Below are 26789 nucleotides of genomic sequence, written 5' to 3' on the forward strand. Positions count from 1 at the left end.
GGGGGTCCGTTGGCAGGTAGGGAACGGCGATTCTATCAACTTTTGGGAGGACAATTGGATCCCTAGTAACCCAAACTTTAAACTCATCTCAAGGCCTGCTCCTCACTGTCAAATTTCAAAGGTGCGGGACGTGATTAAGCCACATACCAAAGAATGGGATCTTGATAAGTTGCGAGTTCTAGTGTCCAAGGAGGAGCTTCTGAAAATCATATCTATTCCCATCTCTCACGAAAACCAAGCCGACTCCCTCGTTTGGCACTTCACAACTAAAGGTAACTATGAAGTTCGAAGTGGTTATCAAGTGGCTATTGAGGATCATCTTGGTAAAAGCACAACAAGGGCCTCCTCTTCTTTTCTTATTCCAGAGAAGATGTGGAAGCTGATTTGGTCCTTACAAATTCCTCCCAAGATCCGTCAATTCTGGTGGAGAGTATGCAGTAACAGGATTGCCTCAAAAGAAAATTTGTTCCGTAGGAAATGTGCACCTTCTCAAGAGTGCCCCATTTGTGGGAGCCAGGTTGAGTCTATTGAACATATTCTCTTTCAATGCCCTTGGACAAGAGGTGTGTGGTTTGGAAGTGACCTGGGGTTCAAAGCTGACCTGCAATCCTTTGCTTCGGTGGCAGAGTGGGTTGTTAGGCTGATGAGTTTTTGTCCCAACAATGAACATTGCAGATTTTTGGTGGGTAAAGTGGCAATTATCTGCTGGCAAATTTGGAAGGGTAAAAATGAGTTTATCTTCAACCACCAACCTACAAATCCATCGCTTACGTTGAGTCTTGCTACATCCCTATGGAAGGAGGTCCTCACCGTGAACCAGCCTTCTCCAAGGCATCCTGTCACACCTGAGGGACCGGGGAATTCTCTGCGATGGATTCCTCCTCCCCAAGGGCAGTTCAAGCTTAATTGTGATGCTAGCTTTGCTTCGGACAATCATAGGACTTCTTTAGCTGTGGTTCTTCGGGACTGGAAAGGACAGCTGCGGGATGGTCTTACCTTTACTGTTCAATCATCTTCGATTACCCAAGGGGAAGCACGAGCGGTTCGACTAGCCTGTGCCTTGTCTTCAACCTCGATCTCTTTCAAGTTCATGTTGAAAGCGATAATAAAGCAGTTATTGAGCTAAGTGTGTCCGAGTTGGATCCTCCTTGGGACTGTCAAGCCATTATCTATGACATCCTTCAAGCTCGAGCTCGTCACAATATCATTTTTAGCTGGTCCCCCAGAGAATGTAACCGTGTCGCCCATTGGGTTGCATCTAAGCACCTAAAGGGCTCACTGCCTTTGGACTGGATTGCTCACCCCCCTTGTGAACTTTTTGCTCTGTTAGCTAATGATGTTCTGTAAGCCATTTGGCATTTTCATGTTCAAAAAAAAAAAAAAAAAAAAAAATTGAATAATGTTAGAGACATCAAATTTTATTTTATAAAATTTATCAAACACTCACATGGGTATGGATTTCACATGTGTGTGGATCTTACACCCATGTGATTATTTTGGTAATTTTTTTACTTCATCCGTTCCAAAATATTAGCCCCTTATTCTATTTTTCATTGTCTTAAAATAGTAGTCACTTTTTAAAAATTAAGGATTAAAATAATATGAATTTTTTATTTTACCATTTTTTTAAACTCATTAACAATACAAAAAGTACAATTATGACAATTAATATTTCTAAAAAAAAATGTATTATCAAAGGGTAATTTTGAAAAATTAATTTTTTTAAAGTGCTATAATTGTTCTATTAAAAAAAGTTAAATTTTCTAAAAGAAACTTTTGGGACGAAGGGAGTAATAATTTTATTGGTATCCCTAGCATTTTTGTTAATAATTGGGTTCAATCGTGGTTTGTGTTTGAAAGAGAGGGAAATTAGGAAATAGTTGAAGCGTAACACGGAGGGATAAGCTCTTTTCATATCTTATCTCTACATATTTTTTTATATTTTTCTTGTAAGTTTCAATTCGGATCCGTATTAATGATCGGAACCATCTATCTCGTATGCCCAAAAATAAAGGCCATTCATATGAAAAATCAATTTCATTAGAAAACTATAAATATAAAAATAAATCATATTTTATTTTATAAAATAAATGGTAAATATAATTAAATTTAAAAAATCTATTTTATAAAATAAAATATAATTTATTCTTATATTTATAATTGTTCAATGAAACTAAATTTTTTTATGAATTATCTTTATTATGAGATTTGCGAAATAGACGATTCGAATTATCAATACAAATTTAAATTAAAATCTATAAAAAAAATATAAAAATATATAGAGAAATGAGATATAGATATAAAACGTATCCCCAACTCTTCTTGTCCTGAGCATTTTTCTAAGGGAATGGTTTCTTTCCCGTCCGAAAGACTAAAGAGGTGTTTTTAGCTTATTGGTTTGGTAAATATTTTAAGGTTAAAAAATAATAAAAAGATAAAATAAGTTATATAAATTAATAAAATAAAATATCACATCTAAATCATAATCATTATACTTTTTTTCTCATAAAAGTAAAAAAAGCTCAAAAACAAAAACCAAATAAGGCTAAAAAAGTCTCAACACAAAAAAGTTAGCTACCGTAACTAATGCCAAACGAAGCTTAAAGCTATTTTTAAGTTTCATTTTGATAATTTAAATTATTCACATTTTAAAATTTATTAAATATAATATTTTATAAAAAATAAAATCAATCTAATAACAAAAATCATGTATTTGGATCAGTTTTATATAAATCGTTTATTTTCTCACATTTCATTTTTTTTTATACAAAACTAATCTAATACTTGATTTTCGTTATCTAATTGACTTGATTTTTTACAGAGATAGTGTACTCAACAAATTTTAAAATATGAACAGTTCAAATCATTAAAAAAAATCTAAAAATAAGGTAAATGAATTGAACAACACTTCTCTAATCTGATTAAGGACAGGGGAGAAGTCCGTCTTTTTGCTAAAATGTCTGGCAGAAAAGTGTATTTAAGTTAAGAAAATTTGCTAGAAATTCATACTTTCAAACTGAATAATGACGTCTGTTCAAAAAAAAAAAAAAAAACTTAATAATGATGTTATATATAAAGCAAAAAATAATAATAATGAGAAAATTGCACTACGGTGAGGCCAATGTTTGTCTCAAGGTGAGGGGCAAATCACGGAGAATGTTTTAACTATTTGAGTAATTTATTTTGTCAGAATTTATGTATAAATTATTTATGAAAAAAAATTAATTGATTTTCATTATTTAATTGAGTTGATTTTTTGCAAAGATGGAATCCTAAAATTTAGCAGTTCAAATTATTTAAAAAATTTCTAAAAATAAACCAAATGAATTGAACAACACTTCTCTAATCCAATTAAAGACAAGAGAGAAGCTCGTCCTTTTGCTAAAGAAAAGTGTATTTAAATTTGGAAAGTGGGTAGACTTTTTGATTTTTTAGTTTTTTTTTGACTATTTTAGTCTGGGGTTAAAAAGCCTGATTTGGAAAAGACTTTTGACTTTTTTGACTTTTTTAGTTTTTTTTATGAGAGAAAGAATGTAATGATTATGAGTTAGATGTTTGTCTTATTAGGCTAAAAAGTCTATTTTATTTTTTGTGACTATTTTAACCAAAAAAAGCCACAAAACCTTCTTGCCAAACATTGGCAAAATTTGCTAGAAATGCATACTTTCAAGCTTAATAATGATGTTATAAAGGAAAAAAAATTGAGGAAATTGCACTAGATTGAGGCCAATGTTTGTCTAAAGTTGAGGGGCCAATCACGGAGCATGTTTTAACTATTTGAGTAATTTATTTTGTTGGAATTTATGTATAAATTATTTTCTAAAAAAAATTAATTATTTTTTTATTATTTAATTGACTTATTTTTTGTAAATATAGTGTATTCAACGAATCCTAAAATATGAATAATTTAAATTATTAAAAAAAATCTAAAAGTAAGTTAAATGAATTGAACACACTTCTTCAATTTGATTAAGGACAAAGAGAGAAGCCCTGGCCTTTTGCTAAAATGTCTAACAGAAAAGTGTATTTGAGTTAAGAAAATTTGCTAGAAATTCGTACTTTCAAACTTAATAGAGATGTTATAAAGCGAAAAAAAAAAATGAGAAAATTGCACTACAGTGAGGCCAATGTTTGTCTCAAGTTGAGGGGCCAATCACGTAGCATGTTTTAACTATTTGAGTCATTTATTTTGTTGGAATTTATGTATAAATTATTTATGAAAAAATATTAAATTGATTGGATAATTATAGTTATATTTATTTTTAAAAAATAGTCTATTACATTTTCTACACTTAAATTATCATTAAATTATCTATTTAGTCTCTAAATTATTGATTGAATATATTTAGTTCCTAAAGTATATAAATCAAAATCTATTTAGTCTTTGAACTATCAATTGTGGCTACTATAACTCTAAAATATATAAATCAAAATCTATTTAGTCTCTAAAAGAATTACAAAAACAAAATATATGCTCACACGTATTATAAAATAATAAAAGATCCTCCCCAATTAAGATTTTATTAAAGAAAAAAAATTTTAAATTTTTATTTTTTCTTTAATAGGTAATTTATTTCGTTGTGTGTTTAAATTAATATTAGAGTCTAATTTTTCAATCTTGTCAATAAATTATGAATATTAGATATACTGAAGAAGTAGAATTAAATAATTTAAATAATAACACTTCTCTACAAATAGTAACAAAATAAAATAATACATTAATTAAGTAATAAAAAAAACTTACAAAAAACTTAAAAACAATCAATTAGAAATTATATAGAAATATGACGTATAGTACTAGACAAAAGTAAGCACATATCCATTTTAGAAAATAGGCAATAAACTGCTATAGATAATTACCCTTATTCTTTTAAAAGAAATTCAATATATGGATTGATGCCCACTTTTTAAAGATAGAATAAAAATTTTAATTTTTTTGAATTTTTTTTTAATTAGATAGGGTCTTTTATTAATTTATAATATTTATGAGTTTATATTTTATTTTTGTAATCCTTTTAGGGACTAAATAGATTTAATAGATAGTTTAGGGGTTGAATAGATTTTGATTTATATGGTTTAGGGACCTAGTAGACACAATCAATAGTTCAATAATTAAACAGATAATTTGACGATAGTTTAAAGATATAAAGTGTAATAAATCTTTAAGAAAATGAATGATATATTTTTAAAATTATATCTATCATTTATTTTTTCAAAAATAAATATAATAAAATTATATAATTATAATTATCGAATCAATTTGAATTTTTTTTCCTTAATATACTGGGTTGGTTTGGAAAGTGGGTTGACTTTTTGGCTTTTTAACTTTTTTGACTATTTTAGTCTGGGCTAAAAAGCTTGGTTTGGGAAGGACTTTTTGACTTTTTTGACTTTTTTTGTGAGACAATAGTATAATGATTATGGGTTGAATGTGATGTTTTGTTTGTTATGCCTAAAATAGTCTATTTTATTTTTTATGGTTAAAATAGTCCAAACGTATCCAAACCCACTTGCCAAACCATACAAGTTGGGGCTTATAAAATGAATGATTTAACTTGGGAAAATTTTACCATGCACACCTCATATCAAATACACTCCTAAATTATGTCGTTTTCTTCATTAGTTACAATCAATTTTCTTTTTTAGTTATAATGCCATTTTCTTCGTTAGTTATAATCAATTTTCTTTTTTAGTTATTATCTTATTTTATTTTGATTTATAAGATTTTTAATTATATCTCATGTGTTATTTGATTATAATTTTTTTTTTAATTATAACTCAAAAAATATAAAATTATAATTTTCTTTAATTATGAAATACATACGTACAAAACCTTTGAGGGTATAGGCCCTATTTGGTAGAGCTGTGGGAAAGCGCTTATAGCTTATGCCTAAACAACTTATAACTTATAACTATGAACATAAGCTGATTTCTGACTTATAAATTAAGCATCTCCTGCCCCACTCAAAGAATAAGCTGATTTTTAACTTTCAAACACATCAAAATAACTTAAATTAAACTAAAAATTAAAATAAACAATTTTTAAACTGCACTAAACAAGCCATACTATTTCCCTCTAACCTAAAAACTCCACCGACATTAACAGTTGTCTCAACTTCCCATGCACATTAAAATAATGGAAAAAGATAAAAAGATTCCGCACTGCCATATAAAAGGACTAAAAACAACCAAACATTATTATTTCAAAAGATTAGTACAATATTAATTAAAATGACTAAGCGTTGCCAACCTCTTTTTCATTGCCAATTAATATATATTATCTATACCCATTCATACACTCATGTCTATTTATAATAGTATTCATATTCATTGACACACACAAATCTATCTGTTGAGACTTTTTTCACAGAGAAACAGGAAAAATGGAAGATACAAAAAGTAAGCTGCAGGAGGGAAGTGCAGTGGAAAGCCTGACCACCACCACCTACTGTGTAACGGGAGCTACAGGATACATAGGGTCATGGCTGGTCAAATCTCTCCTTCAAAGAGGCTACAGGGTTCACGCCACGGTCCGCAATCCAGGTCGATTTAACTTATCTCTCTCACTCTATTTCATATATTTTTAATTTTCAATTTTGATGACATAACAATATAAACATAATATGCGATAGAGATTACAAACGATCTATGTTCTTTTTTTTTTTTTTGAAGTGGAACTAATTGAATTGAAAAATAATTAGAAGTATGCAACATATAAGAGTTTTAGAGATCAAATATTTTGATTTAAAATATTTTGGTTTTAAAAGTGAAAATTTTGTTGTAAAAGACATTAAGGATCAATTTTTATTATTGTGAGGATAGTCGCTAAAAAGTCATCTCGAAAAATAAAAAATAAGGTTTTTTAGTAACAAAATTTTGAAAATGTCACTAATAAATAGACTTTTAGGACAAAATAATAGTCTTAAAATGGTTTATTTTTGAGAAAATTAGTCTAAAGTCCCTCTCCCAATTTTAGTAATGGAAGAGATCTACAATATTATTTTATGATGTTTATGCTCCCTCAACCCCACACCACATGTATTACAGAGAAATTGGGTATAAGTTTGAAACCTTCACCCCTCTCTCTCTCTCTCTTTTCTCTCTCAGATTTACGCCTCAACTCTTCTCTTTCCTCGCTGCTCTGCTCTCTCTTTCGTCGATCTCACTCGATCTAGCTCGTCCTCTCTTCCGATGACCAGTTCGCTTTCCCCACTCTTTATCAGAAGATATCGGGATTGAAGTGTTTAAGTTCCCCTCTCTTTATCAGAAGATATCGGGATTGAAGTGTCCAGGGATAGAGTTACTTTGCTGAGCCTGCTGCAAATGCAATGTCAGTGCATAATTGTTCACCTGAAACCATATACCGCGAAAGCAGGAGAACTGTTAGCCCATAAATGTGTTTCCAAAAAAAAAATTGCGAACTAACTTAAGTTTGTAACAAAAATGCAGGGCCATTGCCATGCTACAGATGCTCTTTACCACAACGAATACAAATACTCTTACATATAGAAAAGAGATTGTACATTATTATTATTTATTTATTCTTTTAACCACTTTTTTTTGTTTTGATAAATAAATTATTCTTTTAACGTCTCTGGAAAACGTACTTACATGAATCATATCTTTTCACTGAATACCATGTGATGATTGGAGTTTTGCTTACTTTTGGGTTTTCTGAACTCGTTTTTATACAGTTTAGCTATGTTTGCTTTCTCAGAAAATGAGTTTAATTTGATGTGGTCCAGCCCGCCCGGAATTTCTTTGTTGTGATGATTGGAGTTTTGCTTACTTTTGGGTTTTCTGAACTGGTTTTTATACAGTTTAGCTCTGTTTGTTTTCTCGGAAAATGAATTTGATGTGGTCCCGCTTGGAATTTCTTATCTAAAGTTTGGTTAGGAGATTAGGATGAAAATGATAGAAAAGGAAATGGAATATATACACACACACATAGATATAATGAATTCAGTCCAAACCAGAGATGGACCAACCCAATTTTCTCTGAAGTAGAGCACTAGAAATCAGAGAATTTCTCTGGACCAAACCAGAGAATTTCTCTGGACCAACCTAATTTTCTCTGCAGAGCACTAGTTTAACCTAGATAATTTCTCTGGACCAACCCAATTTTCTTTGAAGCAGAGCACTAGTTCAACCTAGAGAGAGAAGGTGGAGAGTTCAGAGAAATTTCCTTTATCCCATGTAAGCTCAATCTCGTTGTTTATGATTTCTATGAGCATTTGAGAATCCAATAAGATTTGAGCTTGAACAGCTTCTTTATATTTGAATCAAAGGAAATTTTTCTTTGGTTTGCTCTAGAGAAAATTCAGTCCAAACCAGAGATGGACCAACCCAATTTTCTCTGAAATAGAGCACTAGAAACCAGAGAATTTCTCTGGACCAACCCAAAGAATTTCTCTGGACCAACCCAATTTTCTCTGTAGAGCACTAGTTCAACCCAAAGAATTTCCCTAGACCAACCCAATTTTCTCTGAAGCAGAGCATTAGTTCAACCTAGAGAAAATTCAGTCCAAATCAAAGAATTTCTCTGGACCAACCCGATTTTCTCTGAAATAGAGCACTAGTCCTTATTGTTGTCCAGAGAAATTTGGAGTTGTCTCTGTGATGTGTCCAGAGAAATTTGGAATTTTCTTTGTGATTTGTCCAGAGAAATTCTCTGGATCGAATTTTCTCTGGATTGATGTTGAGGGACCTTAGACATCATGAAAATATTAAATGTCCTTTATGCTATAGAATCTTAATACTAGGGACCTTAAAAAAAATTCCCCTTTATTTTTTTAGACAAAAAAATTGGTCCCAAATAGATAATAATTCATCACTAATGTCCAATTTTTGTTGCTAAAAATATAACAACATTTTTCGCAACAAAAATATTTGATCTCTAAAAAATAATTTTGTCCCTAACTTTTGATATCTAAAATAATTTTTTGTAGTGGCTAGTGTTAAAAAAAAAAATTTATTAAAAAAAATTAATAACTTAAAGTGGTGAATTATTTAAAAATAATATATGATTTCTTTCCAAATGCATAGATTATTTATAAAATATTAATGACAATATCAATTATGGTTACCCACAGAGAACGAAATCTTTTAAAGTTGAAATTGAGCGGATGAACATTTGGTTAACTATATCATAAAAAAGATTGAATAAATTACTCATTTTAGCCCGTGAAAAGAATATGGTAGATAAATTAGATTATGCAAGTTCAATTAGTAATTTTGTTCTTAAAAATGTAAGAACAGTAATGTTTAAGGGATAGTTTGCTGCAATTGATTCAATTTTTATTTAGTATTATAATTTTAAATTTTGTACCTTTTTTTTCCTTATAGTAAATTGGTTTTTACTAAATTACAAAATAAAAAGACCGTTTAAAAATATATGTATATATAGACAGAGGAATCCATTTAAAAGTTCGCTTAGGCCAAAAATATTCAAGGCGGCCTGCTTGTTAACTTCTTTACAATGTCACCATGACTTGAGTTTTGTCTCCTTGTCATTGATGATGATTCTATTAATGTGAGTACTGTAGCATTTTTCTTCTCTCTATTTTATTCTTCTTTGGAGACAAATTCTTGATGTTTCTCAATTTGATTGTGTTATATGGACAAAATCTAGCATGCAATGTGTTCCTAATCATGCTGATAACAAATAATGTTTTGGTTGTAGAAATTTTTTTCATACCCTTAGACCATATTTGGACCTTAGATTTGTACAAAATTTGTTTTTCAACAATTTTGCTCTCAAATCAGTTTGTCACCAACTTAAATTCCACAGTATTTAAAACAGAACCAAAAATTTATTCCATCTACTCTTTATATTTGAGTTGTCTGAAATGCCAGCTGTGTTAAATTCTCAGCAAAGACATTGCATCTGTTACCATTATGGGGTGGCGGTGATCGGTTGAGAGTGTTCAGAGCTGATCTGCACAAAGAAGGAAGCTTCAATGAGGCTGTACAAGGCTGCAGCGGTGTATTTCATGTCGCTGCTTCAATGGAGTTCGAGGTTCCAGCAAAAGAGGACATTGGTAATGCATATTTGCACTACTTTTGATATTCCAAGCTATTTAGAATGCTTCACATTTGGTTCTCTTTTCTGAACTTGAAGACAGTTATGTCCGCGCAAATGTCATTGAGCCTGCAATCAATGGTACCTTAAACCTTCTCAAATCGTGCTTGAAAACACCATCTGTGAGGAGGGTTGTCTTCACATCATCCATCAGTACCATGACTGCCAAAGACAGTGCCGGAAAATGGAGAAGTGTTGTCGATGAATCTTGTCAGAATCCCATTGATCGTGTCTGGAAAACAAAAACAGGTGCCTGGGTAATAATGCTAATGCTTTCTCTTCCCTCTTGCATTGGTACCCATAAAAAGTTGATCTGGTTTTTAGAGGCTATTTTGTTTTGCAGGTTTATGTACTGTCAAAGCTTCTGACTGAGGAAGCAGCATTCCAATTTGCTAATGAGAACAGCATTGATCTTGTGTCAGTCATTACCACAACTGTTGCCGGTCCATTCCTCACTTCAACGGTTCCAACAAGCGTTCAAGTTCTCTTGTCGCCAATAACAGGTGACCATGTTGAGATCCCCTATAATGATTGAAGCAAAGTTCTGTAAATTTTTTATAAAGGGTTTTGGTTGTTGCATTAGCAGATGGACGTAATTGCATCTCATGTATTTCAATCATATTTTTGCTCATCAAGAAGCAAGCTGTCTCAACTCCATTTGAAAACAGTGTAAGAGCATCTCCAATGGTGTTGTTGCTATAATATCATTGTTGTTGCTATAATTTGGCAATAAATAGTGCTATTTTGTCAAATTATAGCAATGGTGCTCCAATGGTCACTTGCTATTTTGGCAATTCTCAACCAACTTTCCCACCAAATTTGTAAGTGTTGTTTGGATATAGGTTTTTTGGTAATTTTATTTTTGTTTATTTTTTGTCTTTTATGACATTTTTTTAACTATTTGTAAAAAAAATTATATATTTATATTATTCTCGACTAGACAAATATAAAAAATGAAAAAAAATAGAAAAATTAGAAAAAAAATAAATATAATTCAATTTGAAAAATTAAATTTAAAAAATTACTTGGTTTTTTACTGTTTCAATTCTGTTTTTTCAACTGAATTTGGAGCCACAAATATGTTTATATTTGCTGATGTGGCATGTTTGACAATTGCTATTTTATTTGCCAAATTTGAGAACAGATATGGCATATGCCATCTTTGGCAAGTAAAATAGCAAGTCATTAGAGACCCACTTTTTATCACTATTGCTAAATTATAACTTTGACAAGTGTTTTGAGAGCTCCATTGGAGATGCTTTAACTTGTAACATAAGAGTACGCTAAATTATTTTAGAAGAATACCTGGGAAAAGAAAGGTTCAAAATTCTGCCCACTACAACTTGTTTCAAGTTTCCCCAGACTTTCCCCTAATTTGTTCCAAAGAATGTGGGAATCCAAATTCCAGACTCATTCTTTACATAACAAATTTCTTCATTTCACCATTCATCCAAAGATAAAGTTAAAAATGATTTGCTCTTGAGGCGTTCAAAATTGTCAACACACCATCCATGAAACTAAGATTGCTTATAAAATCATGCTCTAACATGTTGATTTGGAAAAAGTTCAGGTGACTCTAAATTCTCTCGAATTTTATCTGCTGTGCATTCAAGAATGGGGTCAATCGCTTTAGTTCATATCGAAGATATATGCAGTGCCCACATATTCCTCATGGAACATGATAGAGCAGAAGGCCGATACATATGCTCTGCCCACAGTTCTGTAATATCTCAACTGGTTGATCGTCTTGTTAAAGAGCACCCTTTCTCAAATATGCAGAGGTAGTTATTTCTTTCAAATCTTGAAGGTAAAAGATAGCTTGTGACAACTTCAAATACTGGTTTTTCTGTGTTTCCAGGCTTGTAGAGGAAGAACATGGCTCAGTCCCCTCCGAGATTTCTTCAAAGAAGTTAAGAGAATTGGGTTTTAATTTTAAGTTCGGCTTGGAAGATATTATACACCATACTGTTAATTCTTGTGTAGATTGTGGCTTTTTGTGTCCTACTGTAAACTAGATTGTGTCAATATAGGCACAGAATGAAACAAATTTTCAATAATTGTAATAAAATAAATAAATAAAATCAAAAGGCCTGAATAGTTGCTGATATGTGGTACTAAGTTGTTTTCTTGATATCCAGTTCCTAGAGTTTATGGTTAATGTCAGTCCTCACAAATTCTGTTGTAATATACAACTTGATAAGTATTGAATGCTAGCCACTCGACCCCAAATTTGGAGTAAGGGTATTTTTGGTATTTCTGCACTTGTGACATGTTGGCCTAATTTCTATCTACATATAGTTGTGGGAGAGCAATTATCACTGATCTCTTATGTAACCTTTTTGATCATAATGGAACTAGAGTGACTGTAAATGTAGCCCTAGTTTTAAGGTGAATCACATTAGTCTTATATTTTTTGCATGTGCGTATGTAATTTATATTTCTTGTACGTTTGCTCTTCTCTGTTTTTGCATCCTAATTGGGTGTTATAGATTCTTAACAAAATCTGGATCAAATTGCCAACAGAATGGATGTGTAGTTCCCTGCACTGACTTGAAGGAATTAACTCTAGCCCCAATGCTAATTTAAGTCAGGAACTGACAAATCAAAAGTCATTAGCAAAATAATCAATTGGTAAATGGACTGTTATTCTTGTTTCAATACACTTTTTTCTTTTATTTTCTTTGACTCTGGAATTGTATCAAAATGCTCAACAGAGACGAGCAAAGATTCAGTAGTCTATGTTCGCTTGTTGACTAAAACATTTAAATGAGCACAATTAAGCTACCACTTCAATACTAAATTGGGGACACCCAGATCATAAGCATAAAATCTATCGAAAACAAAAAGAATATTGTTGGAAACACACTCATCGACAAGCCAATGATTTGGATATCAGGTACATAACATACCAACCCTGTTCTTAAATTATTGCCTAATATAGCTATATGAACTGATTAAGATGCCTAACTGCATATTTTCACTCCATTACGCAAATTTAGTTTTATCTTTGAAACAGAATGATAATATGATGGACTGAGACTCACTTGAGAAATCTGTTATGAGGTCATTCTTACGAGGGTTAAGTCTTCGTGGAGTTAGAGCTTTCTTTTATACTCTTTGTAAACTACTTTGAAAACATCATTCATTGCTATCGTTGACAAATTAAACAGTCATTAATACACTTATCTCAAGGACATGTCTCAGCAAATACTAACACGGAAAAAAAAAATTTGAAGGACCTGAAGTATCGTGGATGGCCCAATCGTTGACAGAATGGCTGCGTGATCTGCTGCATTTTGTGACTTGGAAGAAGTAAATTCCGGCACCAAACTAAATTCATAATTTCAAGTCCCTTGACATTAACAAGACAACAACCTTCAAGGACATCAGTGTACATCCTTGTTAACTTATACAGTTGACATAACAGACCTCTTGGACTGTTGAATGGTCTCAAGGTGAACATTATCTAGAGACAACTTCTATGGTTTTTGTCAATGTGGTGTCTATATGATCCAAACAAACTCAATGAGAAGATTTCAAGAGAATTCTTAATGGTTTTTTGGTGGTTCAGAAAAGTAAACCAAATTTAAGCGCAGCAAGTGGGCACAGCTTCTACCAGATGAAGGGCCTAAATCAGCGGTGTATTTCATGTTGCTGCTTCAATGGAGTTTGAGGTTCCAGCAAAAGAGGACATTGGTAATACATATTTGCACTACTTTTGATATTCCAAGCTATTTAGAATGCTTCACATTTGGTTCTCTTTTCTGAACTTGAAGACAGTTATGTCTGCGCAAATGTCATTGAGCCTGCAATCAATGGTACCTTAAACCTTCTCAAATCGTGCTTGAAAACACCGTCTGTGAAGAGGGTTGTCTTCACATCATCCATCAGTACCATGACTGCCAAAGACAGCCCTGGAAAATGGAGAAGCGTTGTCGATGAATCTTGTCAGAATCCCATTGATCGTGTCTGGAAAACAAAAACAGGTGCGTGGGTAATAATGCTAACGCTTTATCTTCCCTCTTGCATTGATACCCATAAAAAATTGATCTGGTTTTTAGAGGCTATTTTGTTTTGCAGGTTTATGTACTGTCAAAGCTTCTGACTGAGGAAGCAGCATTCAAATTTGCTAATGAGAGCAGCATTGATCTTGTGTCAGTCATAACCACAACTGTTGCCGGTGCATTCCTCACTTCAACAGTTCCAACAAGCGTTCAAGTACCACCTCACTCTTTCTGTTTTGTCTTTTTTTTTTTTTTTTTTTTTTTTTTTTTTTTTAAATGTATTATTTATAATAATTTGAATTGAAATACTCAAAATACATAAAATCACATAAATCATGCAAAATTATAAAATTTTATTTTAAATTCGTAAAAATTATTTTTAAACTTTTTAAGCGTAAATTTTATAGCATTACTTTAAATTTTATAATTTTTAAATGTATTCAGATTTAATGAATCTGAAAAATAAAAAATTTTGATTAAAATATTTAAAAAAATTTATTAAAAATAATAAAATTCAAATTGAAAATTTAAAAAACAGTTTTTGAAAATTTCAAAACTAAATATGTTTTGGATATTGAATTTGTAAAAATTATTTTCAAAATATACAACCAAATAAAATGTCAAGTTTGATAAATTCTTTTCAAAAACATAATTATAAAATTTATTTAAAAATTCAAATCAAACTGATAATCTATTTATATTTTGACCTCAAATTTTGTTTTTTTGTTTTTTTGTTTTTTTTACAACAAATTAGCTAAATTACATTTTAATTCAATACTTTTATATTATATTTTAATCTCAAAATTACTTTCACTGTGCACGATAGCATGCACTAGAGTTTTCCGGGTCTTCTGGATACATAGCTCTTGAATAGGCAAGTTTGATTTATTTAGAGCATAAATTTGTTCAAATTATAAAATAATAGCTGAGGTATATTTTTTGAAAAATATTCTATGCATATATTTTTTACTTTCCCGCTTCTCTCTCTTTCTTTGTTCTTTTCTCACAAATCCTCCCATGATCTCACGAATGATCTCATGATTTCACATTCCTCTCTCTTTTCTTTTTATTTTTTTTACTTCTCTCCCTTTTCCTATTTGTTTATTTATTTTTATTTTTATAATATTATAACTGTATTTTAATTTTAATATTATTTACACCAAGCCTTTATCTCTCAATTTGTTTTTTTTTTATTTTTGGCTGTATATGATTTTTGTTGGACGAGGCTTTGTCAGTGTAAAAGAATATATTATTTATGGAGTAAAGAGTGCAATACAAACATGCAATAGAATACAAGACTTTCAAAAAAAAAAAAAAAGTTACTTAGTAATTATCACCTTCAAATTAAAATAATATTTTCCAAAATATTTTTTTTATATATTTTTTTATTTCACTATTTTATTTTTTGTTGGTGAAATAAAATATAGCACTTTTCTTTTTTCTTTTTTCTTTTTAGCAAACATTATAAATTTTGTATGTTTATTCTTAATTTATATCAAGGCTAAGGAGAGTTATATAAATAAAATTATTAAAAGTTCTTTAAGAAAAATAATATTTTTTTAGTGTCTTTATTAAAAAAATACTACACACTTCACTTATTTTAATATGATACGTAGAAATTAAGATTATATTTTGATCTCAATATTATGGGGTGTTTTGAGAAGATGATTAAAAGTTACTTTTTTGACTTTTTTTTAAGAGATGGAAGTGGGTTAAAAGCTGAGAAGTGGCTTTTAACCCACTTACTCACTTCTCAAAATAGCCCTATTTATACCGTACTGGTACCTTTCTTTTTGTGAGTTTTGTTTCGAAGAGAAAGTTTTGCAAAATCCCTTCCCATTCTAACCTCAAACTTGAACAACAATGGTGAAATTTGAGAGACGGACAAAGGCATGGGAGGGGAAATCTCTTCCCAAGAAAAAGAAATAAAAAGAAAAGGGTAAGAGAAGATTGATCAGATAGGGGAAAAAGTGAGAGGCCACCCCCACATGGATTTGGTTAATTTATTTTGGGAAAATGCCTCCGACCCCCAGTGGGGTGCCGGGGGTCATGCGTGTAGGGCCCTGATTGGGCGAAAAAAAAAACTGTTTTTTTTTTTTCCAGCCAATGAGGCCGCGCCACGTCATTAGGGGTCTGTAGCATTGTTCTTTATTTTGGGTGATGTTATCTTTTTATTTTTTTTGTATGTTTTTCAATAAAGTTAAAAGTTAATATTTTCTCAAAACCACTCAAAGTATATGGTAACATCACTCTAAAATTTTGTAACATAAATATTAAAATGATATAATATGTTTTCATTACAAATATATATTTTGTTGGGTGGTAACTCTCTCATAATAACAATAAATAACTCTATCATAATAACAATATTAGGTAATTAAGAATGGAATTTAATCAATTGAGTTTAAAAGGCACGAAATTTAATAATTTAATCAATTGAGTTTGATAACAATATTAAGTGATTCCGAATGGAACATAATTTAATTAATTTCAGTTTTTTAGATAAAATATATTTCTTTATAACCAAAATAATATTTCTTTATATTTTTTTAATATTTGTATCAAAAAATATTATAGACTCCATAAATTTTTAATATATAAATTACAATTATATTTTAATTCTAACAATATTTATACCGTGCCTTTAGGTACGGGCATATATTAGTGATGTTATAATGCAATATATATATATATATATATATATATATGAGAAAATTGCACTACAGTGAGGCCAATGTTTGTCTAAAATTGAGGGGACAATCACGGAGCATGTTTTAACTATTTGAATAATTTATTTGGTCGGAATTTATGTATAAATTATTTATGAAAAAAAATAATTGATTTGAATTTTTGTAAAGATAATATATTTAACGAATTCTAAAATATGAATAATTCAAATCATTAAAGAAAAATTCTAAAAATAAGCCAAACGAATTGAATAACACTTTTCCAATTCAATTAAGGACAAGAGAGAAGCCCGTCCTTTTGTTAAAATGTCGAATAGAAAAGTGTATTTAAATATAGAAAATGTATGAGAGATACATTTGATATTGACGGCTGAGATGCATCTTAAGTTTATGTCGATGGTTCAGATTGGTTAAGATGAATGATGATTGCTGTCTAAAGAAACCCACTCTGCTCCCCCCCACCTGCCCTCTCTCTCTCTCTCTCACTCTCACTCTCACTCTCACTCTCACTCTGTTCTTCAACAGAAGCAAAGAAACCCACCCGACGCTCCTCCCCGTCTCAACCCCCCCACCTTCCCTCTCTATCTCTATCTCTATCTCTTTCTCTCTCTCTCGCTCTCGCTCTCGCTCTCGCTCTCTCTCTTTCACTCTCTGTTCTTCTTCTTGAACAGAAGTCCACCCTCTCTATCACAACCGACGCTCCTCCTCCTCCTTCGTCACGTCCCTCTTCATCAACCGTTCGATTTCAATTCTCTTCATCGACACCCACCCTCTTCGCTACCGACGCTCCTCCTCCTCCTTGGTCACGCTCATCTTCATCGCAAGGTGAGATTCCCTTACAACCCTTTTCGATTTCAATATTGTTTTTGGCTTTGATTTTAACATCCAGAAGAGTTGGGGCTTTGATTTTTTATTTTGATTTTTGTTTTTCTAAACCTTAAATTGATTTGTTAATTAGGTATTTTCTGGATATCATTTTTAGGTATTTGGATTGCTTTAAAACAATTCTCCGAAAAACACCATTTCGGTTACAGAGCTCTCTGTATATACCGCTTTGCATTGATCTGTGAGTGTTTTTGTGTTTTCTTTTTTGATAGTGACTTCAATTCCATTGTAGGTTTCGATTAGTTTGTAATTGTGTATATGTATAGTTGATGTGTTTCAAATTATGTTGATTTGTTTGTACCCAATTGTGTTGATTTGTGTTTCAAATTAGTTTGTAATTGTGTTGATTTGTTTATACCCAATTAGTTTGTAATTGTGTTTGTTTCGCATTGTTCTGTTGATTTGTTTTCTTTTTATTGGGTTGAGTTTTAAGACTTAATAGAAGTAGTTTTGTTGGTGGGTTGGTGTCATTGGATTTGTTTGATGGAAACTTAGGAGTGTTTCTACGTTTGGAGCTAATTTGGTGAGCTGGGTCTGAATTTGGAGGTGAATTCAGGATTGGGAAGAGGAATTATATACATTTCGGTGTGTTGTTTGTTGGTGGTCTTGAGGTTTATAATGGTTATAATAAATCTGTTTGTTTATCATCATTATCATCAAGGTTTGATTGTTTATCTGGGTTTATGAGGTAATTAAATTTGGGGTTTTCAATCTATGTAAACTATTGAGGCAATTGGATTTGTGTTTTTATCAATCAACCAACACTTTTATGAAATAAAAGTTCTTACCAGTATTTATCATGTGAACCTCAACAAAGTCTCTAGAGTTTGTTAGTTTGTTAATGCTTTGTTTGCCTGCCAAGAAAACTTAGGGAAAAAAACACAATAATAAAAGTAAATTTATTTCTTTTTTTTCCCCCTGGTTTTAGTACGCTAACAAATTATATGAATTTCCATATCCCCATCCTCCACTATGTCCTTTTGGATTCTTGACTTTTTGTTGGAAAATAGAAGAAAATGCGCAGAAAATGCTAAACAAATTAAGCCATTTTCAAGCATCTTCCCTCACTCATTGCACAAAGGTAGTGGCAGCCTGTCGAGGTGGGAACAAGCATAGTGGTGTGGCTAGACTCCTTTAGTGCAAATCATGTTTTCTTTCTTTATATATATGATATGATTTTTTCTAAGTGGGAATATTATTAAACTAACAATAAGGCTTATATAATGGCATGCAGAGAATCATCGAATTTAACAAAAAAATATTTGTTTTTCTTATTTAATTTTATTTGTCGAAGAATGAGTGCCTTAGCATTAGCACATTTCTTAAATAGATTAAGAATCAAAGATTATATTAGTGGTTTATTTATTCACCACTTATAAGAGATTTAAAAAAATTAAAAGGCAATTTCAGATCTAATTCCATAACTCCCAAATAGGTTGTGGGTATCACCATGTGTACGTGGGTTGGATATTTGGTCAATGATATGGGTTACAGCATCCCCATTATTTTAGGTGCAAAGCATCACAATCTATATAATATGGCAAGAAGGTTTTTGAATCTTTCATATATTTTTGTCCTACGTGGCATTCATTAACGGCTGAGATGATTCTTGACTCGAGATCAGATGGTCAAAATGTGTTGTTAACCAAAATGTGTAGTTCTCAATGCTTTGGTTTCCCGCCCATGAAAAGAGAACCAAACACACCTCAGACTCTCATTTCCAGCCGTCCTCCATTCTTTCTCACATCTTTGATTTCAAAATTACAACTCCCTCTCCGTCTCATTCGCTGTTTTTTATTCATATTCTTTCTCTTCAACCCCCCTCTTGGAGCCCAACCCTCGCTGGAGACCCTACCCTAAACCGTATTCATTCTACGTTGATTGGTCGCAGCCATCGAGAAAGCGAAGGTGTCATGTGAGGTGTCTAAGAAGATTAGGCGTGGTAGGCTTTGCAAGTAAGCTAATTACAATTTTTTTGGCATATCTAAGGTTTTTATGATATGAGTTTAGTGTGATTTGAGTTTTAATGACCTGGGTTTAGTATACTTCTTTTTAATTTTTTGTTGATTGTCGTTTTTGGGAATTTGTTAGGTTGTTGTGGCACAAACAACGAGAATTTTTGGTTTGGTCTCTCTTCTACCTCCCTCATCTCTATTTAAACCTGAGAATTTCATTGTAGGTATTGTGCCTATTTTGTGTGTCTTTGTGCATACACCATGTTCTGTAAAATGCCTCAAAGTAATTTTATCAAGGTAAGGCACCGAGAATCATATGCTTCAATATTATCTTTGTGCATATTATCAAAGCGTGCGTCTTCTGGTCTAATTCTGTGATTATGGACATTCATGTTGAAAAGATTTGGTTTCCATTAATTTGTATTTCCTTTCTTCTTCACTTATGTTGGTTGCTAATTTTGATATCTTTGGGTTTTTATTAGTTGGTGCACTTTTTTTGGATTACATTAGTTGGTGTGCTTCACTTTTATTGAATTTTTATTTTTCTGTCATTGGTATTCCTATGGTAAGAGATAAATGATAAGGGAAAAACAGAGAATCGTGTGTGACTGTGTAGTGTGGGGGAGGGGAATACAGTGAGGATCAATTTGGTTTGCGGTTGACATTCAATTTCTATGGTCACTAGCATAAGGCACCAAGAAACCTCACCATTAATCTTTCTTTTCTTTTTTTTGGTCTCTGACATTTTGTCAGTCAATACAGTTGCATTTTTTGTATTAGCCTAGCATTTGGGTTATTGGGTTGTACTTTTAAGAGCCATTTAACTGAAACATTTTCTTCTCACTTTTGAGAGTAAAGAATAAACGGTTATACTGACGGTTTGGTTTGGAAGCTCATTGTTTTGTGATTTTAGACAGGTTTTTTTAGGTTCAAAATAATTGCAGTTTGGTTGTCCAAGATAAAGTTTGGGTTGTCTTTGTAATCACAAAACTCAAAAGTGGCTACAAAAATAATTAGTGGTTAAGCGTGAGTGTGTAATTGCACCGAATTAAAATTTTAGACTGTGTTTGGTTGTAGCTATTTGGAAAGAAAAGGAAAAATGTAAGTAAAATTTAACTATCATGTGTAATATGTGTAATATTCATTAATCAAACACATTATTTTTAGAAAAAAAATTCAAAAAGCCTACGTTTATATCATGTGTAATATGTGTAATATTCAAAAAATTCAAACACACTTGAATCAAATGTGTAATATGTGTCATTAGGCTACATTTATATCATGTATTTGCGTAAGAATTTAAAATGAAAAGGAGAAAATGTGTGTAAAAAGGAAAATGAATACTATATCTTATTTACATCTCACCCACTTATCTTGGTGCTAATGAAGTGTCAAAAAGTCTCCACATTTATGCTACTAATGTGTCTCTTTGGCATTCATGAATTCAGATTTGGCAAGAGCATTGGCTGCTCCGGATACAGACCATCCAAATGGAACACCAGGCCATAAGAATTATGGGTTGAGTGTTCTTCAGCAACATGTGGCCTTTTTTGACATGGACGACAATGGAATCATTTACCCTTGGGAGACATATACTGGTAATTTCCATGCATTTACTTTGTCATGCTATCATTTGCTTCCTACTGGACCATAACTTCACCTTCACGAAAATAAAGTAATGAGGAAAGAAAGACAGAAAATTTGATTTGATTGTTTTTGTGCGTTTTGTCAAGATGAAACTGTTGGTCAAGGGCTATGGCCTTCACTATTCAAGTTTCCCAAGTTTTGTCTTTGGCCATGCCAATATGGTGGCTGGCTGAATCACTCTGCTGCCCAGAAAAATGTCGGGTCAGGAGTTGTCTCACACTACGTTTGGATGGAGTGGTTTGGTGAGAAATGATGCAAAAGTGAACTCTTTTCTCATTTTCAATTTATCAATTGTTTATAAATTGAGTGAGAAATGGTGAGAAAGAGAATTTGTTTACTAAGGCTGTGTTTGGAGATTTGGAAATGAAAAAGGGAAAAGATTAGTGAAATGTGAGAAAAATATAATTACATTTCAGACATCTTTCCTCTCTCTTTCCAAATTCCTTCTCAAAATTCATGAACCAAAGCAAGTCTGTTTCATTTTTTACCAAAAGTGATGGGATTTAGTGAGAAACAAGTTGATCGTATTTTTACCTAGAGTGATGAGATTTAGTGAGAAACAAGTTGATTGGTTACAAGATTGCCCGAAGAAAGATAAAAATTCCACTCATATCCCCCTCTCTTGATAGTGAAAATATATTTTTTTTCTCATAAATGAGATATCACAATCATTTCTTTTCCTTTCTCACCCTCCAAACGGAGTGTCAATTCAAAATGTCATTAGTTTTATACTTTGAAAGGAAAGTGTAAACATTCCCCTCTTCTTTTTGTTTCTATCGCAGGGCTACGTGCAAGTGGTTTCAGCATGATTGCATCTCTTATAATGGCTATTGGTATTAATGGAGCTTTGAGTTACCCTACTCTTCCCGTAAGTTCATACTCTTTTTCTAGGAAATAATAATTTATGTGTTTTGAAACAATACTTATGTAAATATTTTCAAATGTGATCATGTACCTCATCAAAAAATTAGCTAACTATTTTGGAAAAGAAAGAAGAAAAAACAAAGAAAAAATTGGAGTTTAAAGCTAAATAATCTACATTTGACCTTGATTTTCTTTATAGTCGTTACATTGAGTTACAAGCCATCTAACACATGGCCTGTTTCTAGGTTATATATTAAATAGAAAAAACAATCTGCTCTATTCTGTTCACCGGTAGCTAATATGGAGAAGGATTTTGATTCAAAGCTAAGGATTGAGAGCAATTCTTCCAATGGAGGAAACATACCCAAATCTAAGAGCTTTGAATTGGGCAGTATCTATGGCATTGGTTCTTATTCCAAGGTCTCATTTTTCTTCATCATATTTAATTTTTTTACTGTATTTATTTATTTATTATTATTATTATTGTGAATTAATTTGATTTATGTTGATTTATTATGGTGTTTTGATGATTTATGTTCATTAGAGGTTAATTTGAATGTCATGTTTCATCTATCTTTTTAGGCTTAGTTTAGATTGTTTATGGGTCATTTAAATTGGGTTTGATACAGTTATTATTAGAATTCCATTTTCTCAAACCCACAATTTTTTGAATCAATCTAATACATTTTATTTGAATTCCATTCTCTACAATTAATTCCATTCTCATCTCATTCTCTCTTGCGCGGGTCTCTTACAGGTCATTTGTTTATTAAACCCATCCAAGCACCAAGAACTTTGTTCTCCACCCGACATATAACCGGATCTATATTTGAACTGGTAGTTTATTTGGGTTTGGGTTTGTGATTTTCGTTCAACATATAACTGGAGAATCAACGCAAGTGTATAGTGGGGTTTTAATTGTTGTGTGACTTGCATCTATTTCAAAGCATTTAATATTAGCCATACTTGATCTAATAAACAGAATGGAACCACAAGAAGGTATTGGGTCATATATGTAAATGACATTGTAATTCGAACCAATCTTTTTACAACAGACCTATGTTATAAAAAAGTCTTCAGGAACACGTAGATTAATTATTTTCTAGATGAACATTATTAGCTAAAAATACAAAAAATCGGTTTTTAACCAACTTTTCAAAACAACTCATAATTATTAGGATTGGTTAGAATAAGTGTACATTAAGTTTAAAGTATTTTCGGGTGCAAAGCCAGTACCAGTGTTTGATTTTGGATTTTTGAATGGATTAATTATTTTTTTGCTGCTCAATTACTCTGCAGCAGAGCGCGTCCCAAACACGCTAATTTAGCTTCGTATCCAGGTAATCGTCTATTTACTTATAGGCTTTTCTTTTTCTTTTTCTTCTTCTTCTTCTTCTTCTTTTATTTTTATTTATTTATTTTTTTCTTATGTTAATTATAAGCATATGTTAAAGTTTGGTAGGCTTATATGCCACCAAACTGGGTTCCATTTTTTTAAAAAAAAACTTGGTGGGTTTGAATTCGGATTAGCATTCTTTATTTGTTTATTTATTTTTAAATTGAATGTCTAAATCTAGGAAATCACTATCCTCAATTGGGATAGTAATCCCATTATTTAATGTTAATGTTAATGTTATCATACACTTGAGCCACACCAAATCACAGAAATATCCACCAATCCTATTTTGATTTATGGGTGGAAAATTGGTGGGTTAGGGGTTTTCCACCCATAAATCACAATACCGGCCCGAAAGTAAACCCCCCCTCTCTCTCTCTAAAATGTGGATTAGATTATCATATTATATAACGCTCTTTGCAACCGATTAAGTTTTTTGGGTTTGTAACGGAGGATTCAGATCTTGCTGCTGAAAAGAAATCAGGCGATCCAACTGACAGAGGTATTAAAAAATAAAAATAGAACATTTCTAATTACTCTCAGACTGTTTCCAAAGGCCCAATTTACTCTTTGCTCATATCAAATTTTGTACCTTTTTTTATTTTATTAGTTATGTCATGAATTGTAAACTCTTCTTAATTCCTCAATTTCACGTATGCAATCTCATCCCTCAAAGAGAGAGAGAGAGAGAGAGTTTTTCAATGCTATCCATGAATTTTTAAATTAAGCTTTTGTGCCTAGGGTTTTAAAAGTTACAAAAACATGTTGTAGATTGAAATTGATGTGATAACTGACCAGTAGATATTGGAACTTGCAAGTATATATATTTGGTTTCTGTTTTTCAATTTCCTTTTGTCGCTGTTGTATTCGGTCGAACTCGCACTCGCACTCGCAAGGTAATTTCAGTATTCTCTCCTCTCCTCTTTCGAACTCGGCTGTTGTATGGCTGACGGCTATTTTTGTTTTTGGCTGGGTTTGTTTGTCGTGTATTACTTGGGACATAACAAGCATCTTTTATGGTTGTTTAAATTCGACTCAACCGAGAGATCATCAGTTACACTTTGGGGAGAATCGATGGTCGTCACAAATCTAAGAAGTGCGACTCTGCCATTTGGCATTGTATTACACTACTCTGCCTTTTCCCAATTTAACCTCTCAGGTTTGTTTTATTTAATCTACTATATTGTGCCTTCTTTTATTTATTTTGAATCCTTTAATGGCTTACTCTCAGTTTTACATGTTTTGTACATTTAATTAAGGTATGAATTGTTTTGTTATTGTAATGTAAATAGAAATGAGGGTTTCTTAAGTCAGAGATTGTCATTTCTTTTTGGTAATGAGGGTATATTGAGTGACCCCAAGGGGGTCAAATGCTTCATGTGTTATGTTTTGTTGATATCAAAATGTAATTATAGATAGAGAAAGAAGATGAGAGAGAGTTTGTCAATGGATCACAATGTTTTATTGATTTTGCAATGAAATGATAGAAGAGATGAGTTTTTTAAAGGAGAGTTTTCTTTTTCAATGACTTACTGTTTGATTGATTTTGAAGGGTATACATTAGGAAATGACAGTTTCAAAATATGTGTTTTCTATTGTTGATATCAAAATAAATTATAGATAGAGAAAGAAGGTGAGAGAGAGTTTGTCAATGGATCACAATGTTTTATTGAGTTTGTCATTGTTAACTTAGTTTTGGTTGCCAAATCCTTGGACACATTATTTGGAGTTTGGATTTACAGAAAAACAAGAAGCATGAAGGGAGAAGTGGAGATGAAAATGGGAACATGGTGGATACATCTATTTTGGATTGGAAGAATTAGTTTCTGCTTGCTGAGATGGAAATTGTCATTACTCGGTTTCATTTTGCATGTTCTGATTTGAATTTCTTAAGCAAAATAAGTTTTGAATTTTGGATTTGGTTGTTTTGGCCATGAGCACCTTATTACAAACTGTCATAGGCTGCTTCTTTTTCTTCTTCTTCTTCTTTTTTTTTTTTTTCTTTTTTCTTATTTTTTTTAAAAAAAAAAAAAAAAAAAAAGCAGCAGGCTCTATTGGTTTTGGTTAACACTCGCTTCTTCTCTCATTCTTTCACACATAAAGTCTATTGGGTTTTTGTCACTTTTTTTTGTTTTTTTTTTTAAAACCAGCATTCTGTTTTTGGTTTGGTTAGCCCTCTCTTTTTCTCATTATTTCACACATGAAGTCTATTGGGTTTTTGTTACTACATGCACAATTGGATGCTGATTTTTAATCAATACATATGCTGATTTTTAATGGGTAAATTGTATTAATATTTGATAGCCTGAAGAGTGGTGGTTTTTCTGGGACATATTATTGCTGGGACTAATAAGAAGTCTTGGGAGTAGTTGCATTTTACATAGGTTGGTCTGAGAATTTTGTTTTGTCAGAATTATATTTCTTGGGCTATGTTTTATTGGATTGAATTGTTCTTTTATGTAACAGTTACCATAAAGTTACACTCTATCTATAAGGCATTGGTTTAAGTTTGGATTAGAATATATTTGGGAATGGCTTTAGTCACAAGTAAATTATCTATTGGATGGCTCTGGAAGCTTTTTACTTTGGCCATTTTTTAGGAAACAATTTCAATTTCTTTGTTAATATTTTTCCATTTAAAGTATATATGGGAGTGCCTTTCTCCCTTTAATAATTAGTTTTCCTAAATTTCAGTTTGTTTCTTTCCGCCATTTTTATGTTATGTTGTGTCTTTTTGTTGTAGGTCATCAATTTATGGGTTTTCGATATAATCGAAGGTATAAACTCTAAGCGATTTTTTTGTTTTTTATTATATTTGTTTCATTACTCAAAATTGTAGAAAATTTATTGGTTTGGGGTCTATTACGTATTGGGTCTTTTGTTGGATCTTTTGGTATTTTGTGCTTTTTTTTTCCCTCCACCCCTCTCCTCTTCTCTCCTTAATCTTTCTTTCTTTTGAATTTATTTGGGTTTTTGGTTTATATCCATTTTATTTACAAAGAAACTATAAATTGCAAACGTTTTTTTCCCTTCCTCGTCTCTATCACATTTGTTTTAATCCCCATTGGAGTAAAAGCTAACAAAATCATAGTGTATTGCTTTTGTTGTGCCATTGTTCTTCCTACATGTGAATTCATTTTTTTCAAAATATGATTCAATTGGTTAGAGAAAATATGTGTGCTTATTTTTTATCAAGTGCATTAGAGAAGATAGTAAAAGTAGATGAGGAAAAAAGGTGAAGAACACGGGAGCAGGTACCACAAGAATTAG

The 26789-nt window shown here is 31.6% G+C and overlaps 2 protein-coding genes across 21 annotated transcripts in view; both read left to right on the plus strand.

Moving 5' to 3' along the window:
• The first annotated feature begins 6200 nt into the window (after positions 1 to 6200).
• On the plus strand, positions 6201 to 12188 carry LOC114322934 (putative anthocyanidin reductase). 2 transcript variants are annotated; one of them, XM_028270404.2, is made up of 6 exons: positions 6201 to 6543; positions 9873 to 10040; positions 10121 to 10338; positions 10425 to 10584; positions 11652 to 11862; positions 11940 to 12188. In XM_028270404.2, exons 1-6 carry the CDS (start codon positions 6384 to 6386, stop codon positions 12094 to 12096), a joined length of 1074 nt encoding a protein of 357 aa, XP_028126205.2. In that variant the 5' UTR covers positions 6201 to 6383; the 3' UTR covers positions 12097 to 12188. The 2 variants fall into 2 exon arrangements, with proteins under 2 accessions (XP_028126205.2, XP_082740456.1); XM_082884330.1 differs by having other exon boundaries at positions 6235 to 6543; positions 9873 to 10038; positions 10110 to 10338.
• A 3062-nt stretch (positions 12189 to 15250) lies between these two features.
• The window catches only part of LOC114321636 (putative anthocyanidin reductase), a 30983-nt gene continuing 19444 nt past the window's right edge, over positions 15251 to 26789 (plus strand). For 4 of the 19 annotated variants that reach the window (XM_082884344.1, XM_082884331.1, XM_082884346.1 and 1 more), the window contains exons 1-8: positions 15251 to 17597; positions 17755 to 17838; positions 21061 to 21210; positions 22042 to 22127; positions 22369 to 22543; positions 23426 to 23463; positions 24528 to 24678; positions 26263 to 26296. The gene's annotated coding sequence lies outside the window, so the exon portion shown is untranslated. Of the gene's footprint in view, positions 17598 to 17754; positions 17839 to 21060; positions 21211 to 22041; positions 22128 to 22368; positions 22544 to 23422; positions 23464 to 23627; positions 24679 to 25823; positions 25904 to 26262; positions 26297 to 26789 lie in introns of those variants that run through there. The other 15 variants (XM_082884337.1, XM_082884349.1, XM_082884339.1 and 12 more) reach the window with 9 other exon arrangements.

The sequence above is a fragment of the Camellia sinensis genome, chromosome 8, assembly GCF_055761805.1.
Source record: "Camellia sinensis isolate YWXY chromosome 8, ASM5576180v1, whole genome shotgun sequence".
Classification (NCBI taxonomy): domain Eukaryota; kingdom Viridiplantae; phylum Streptophyta; class Magnoliopsida; order Ericales; family Theaceae; genus Camellia; species Camellia sinensis.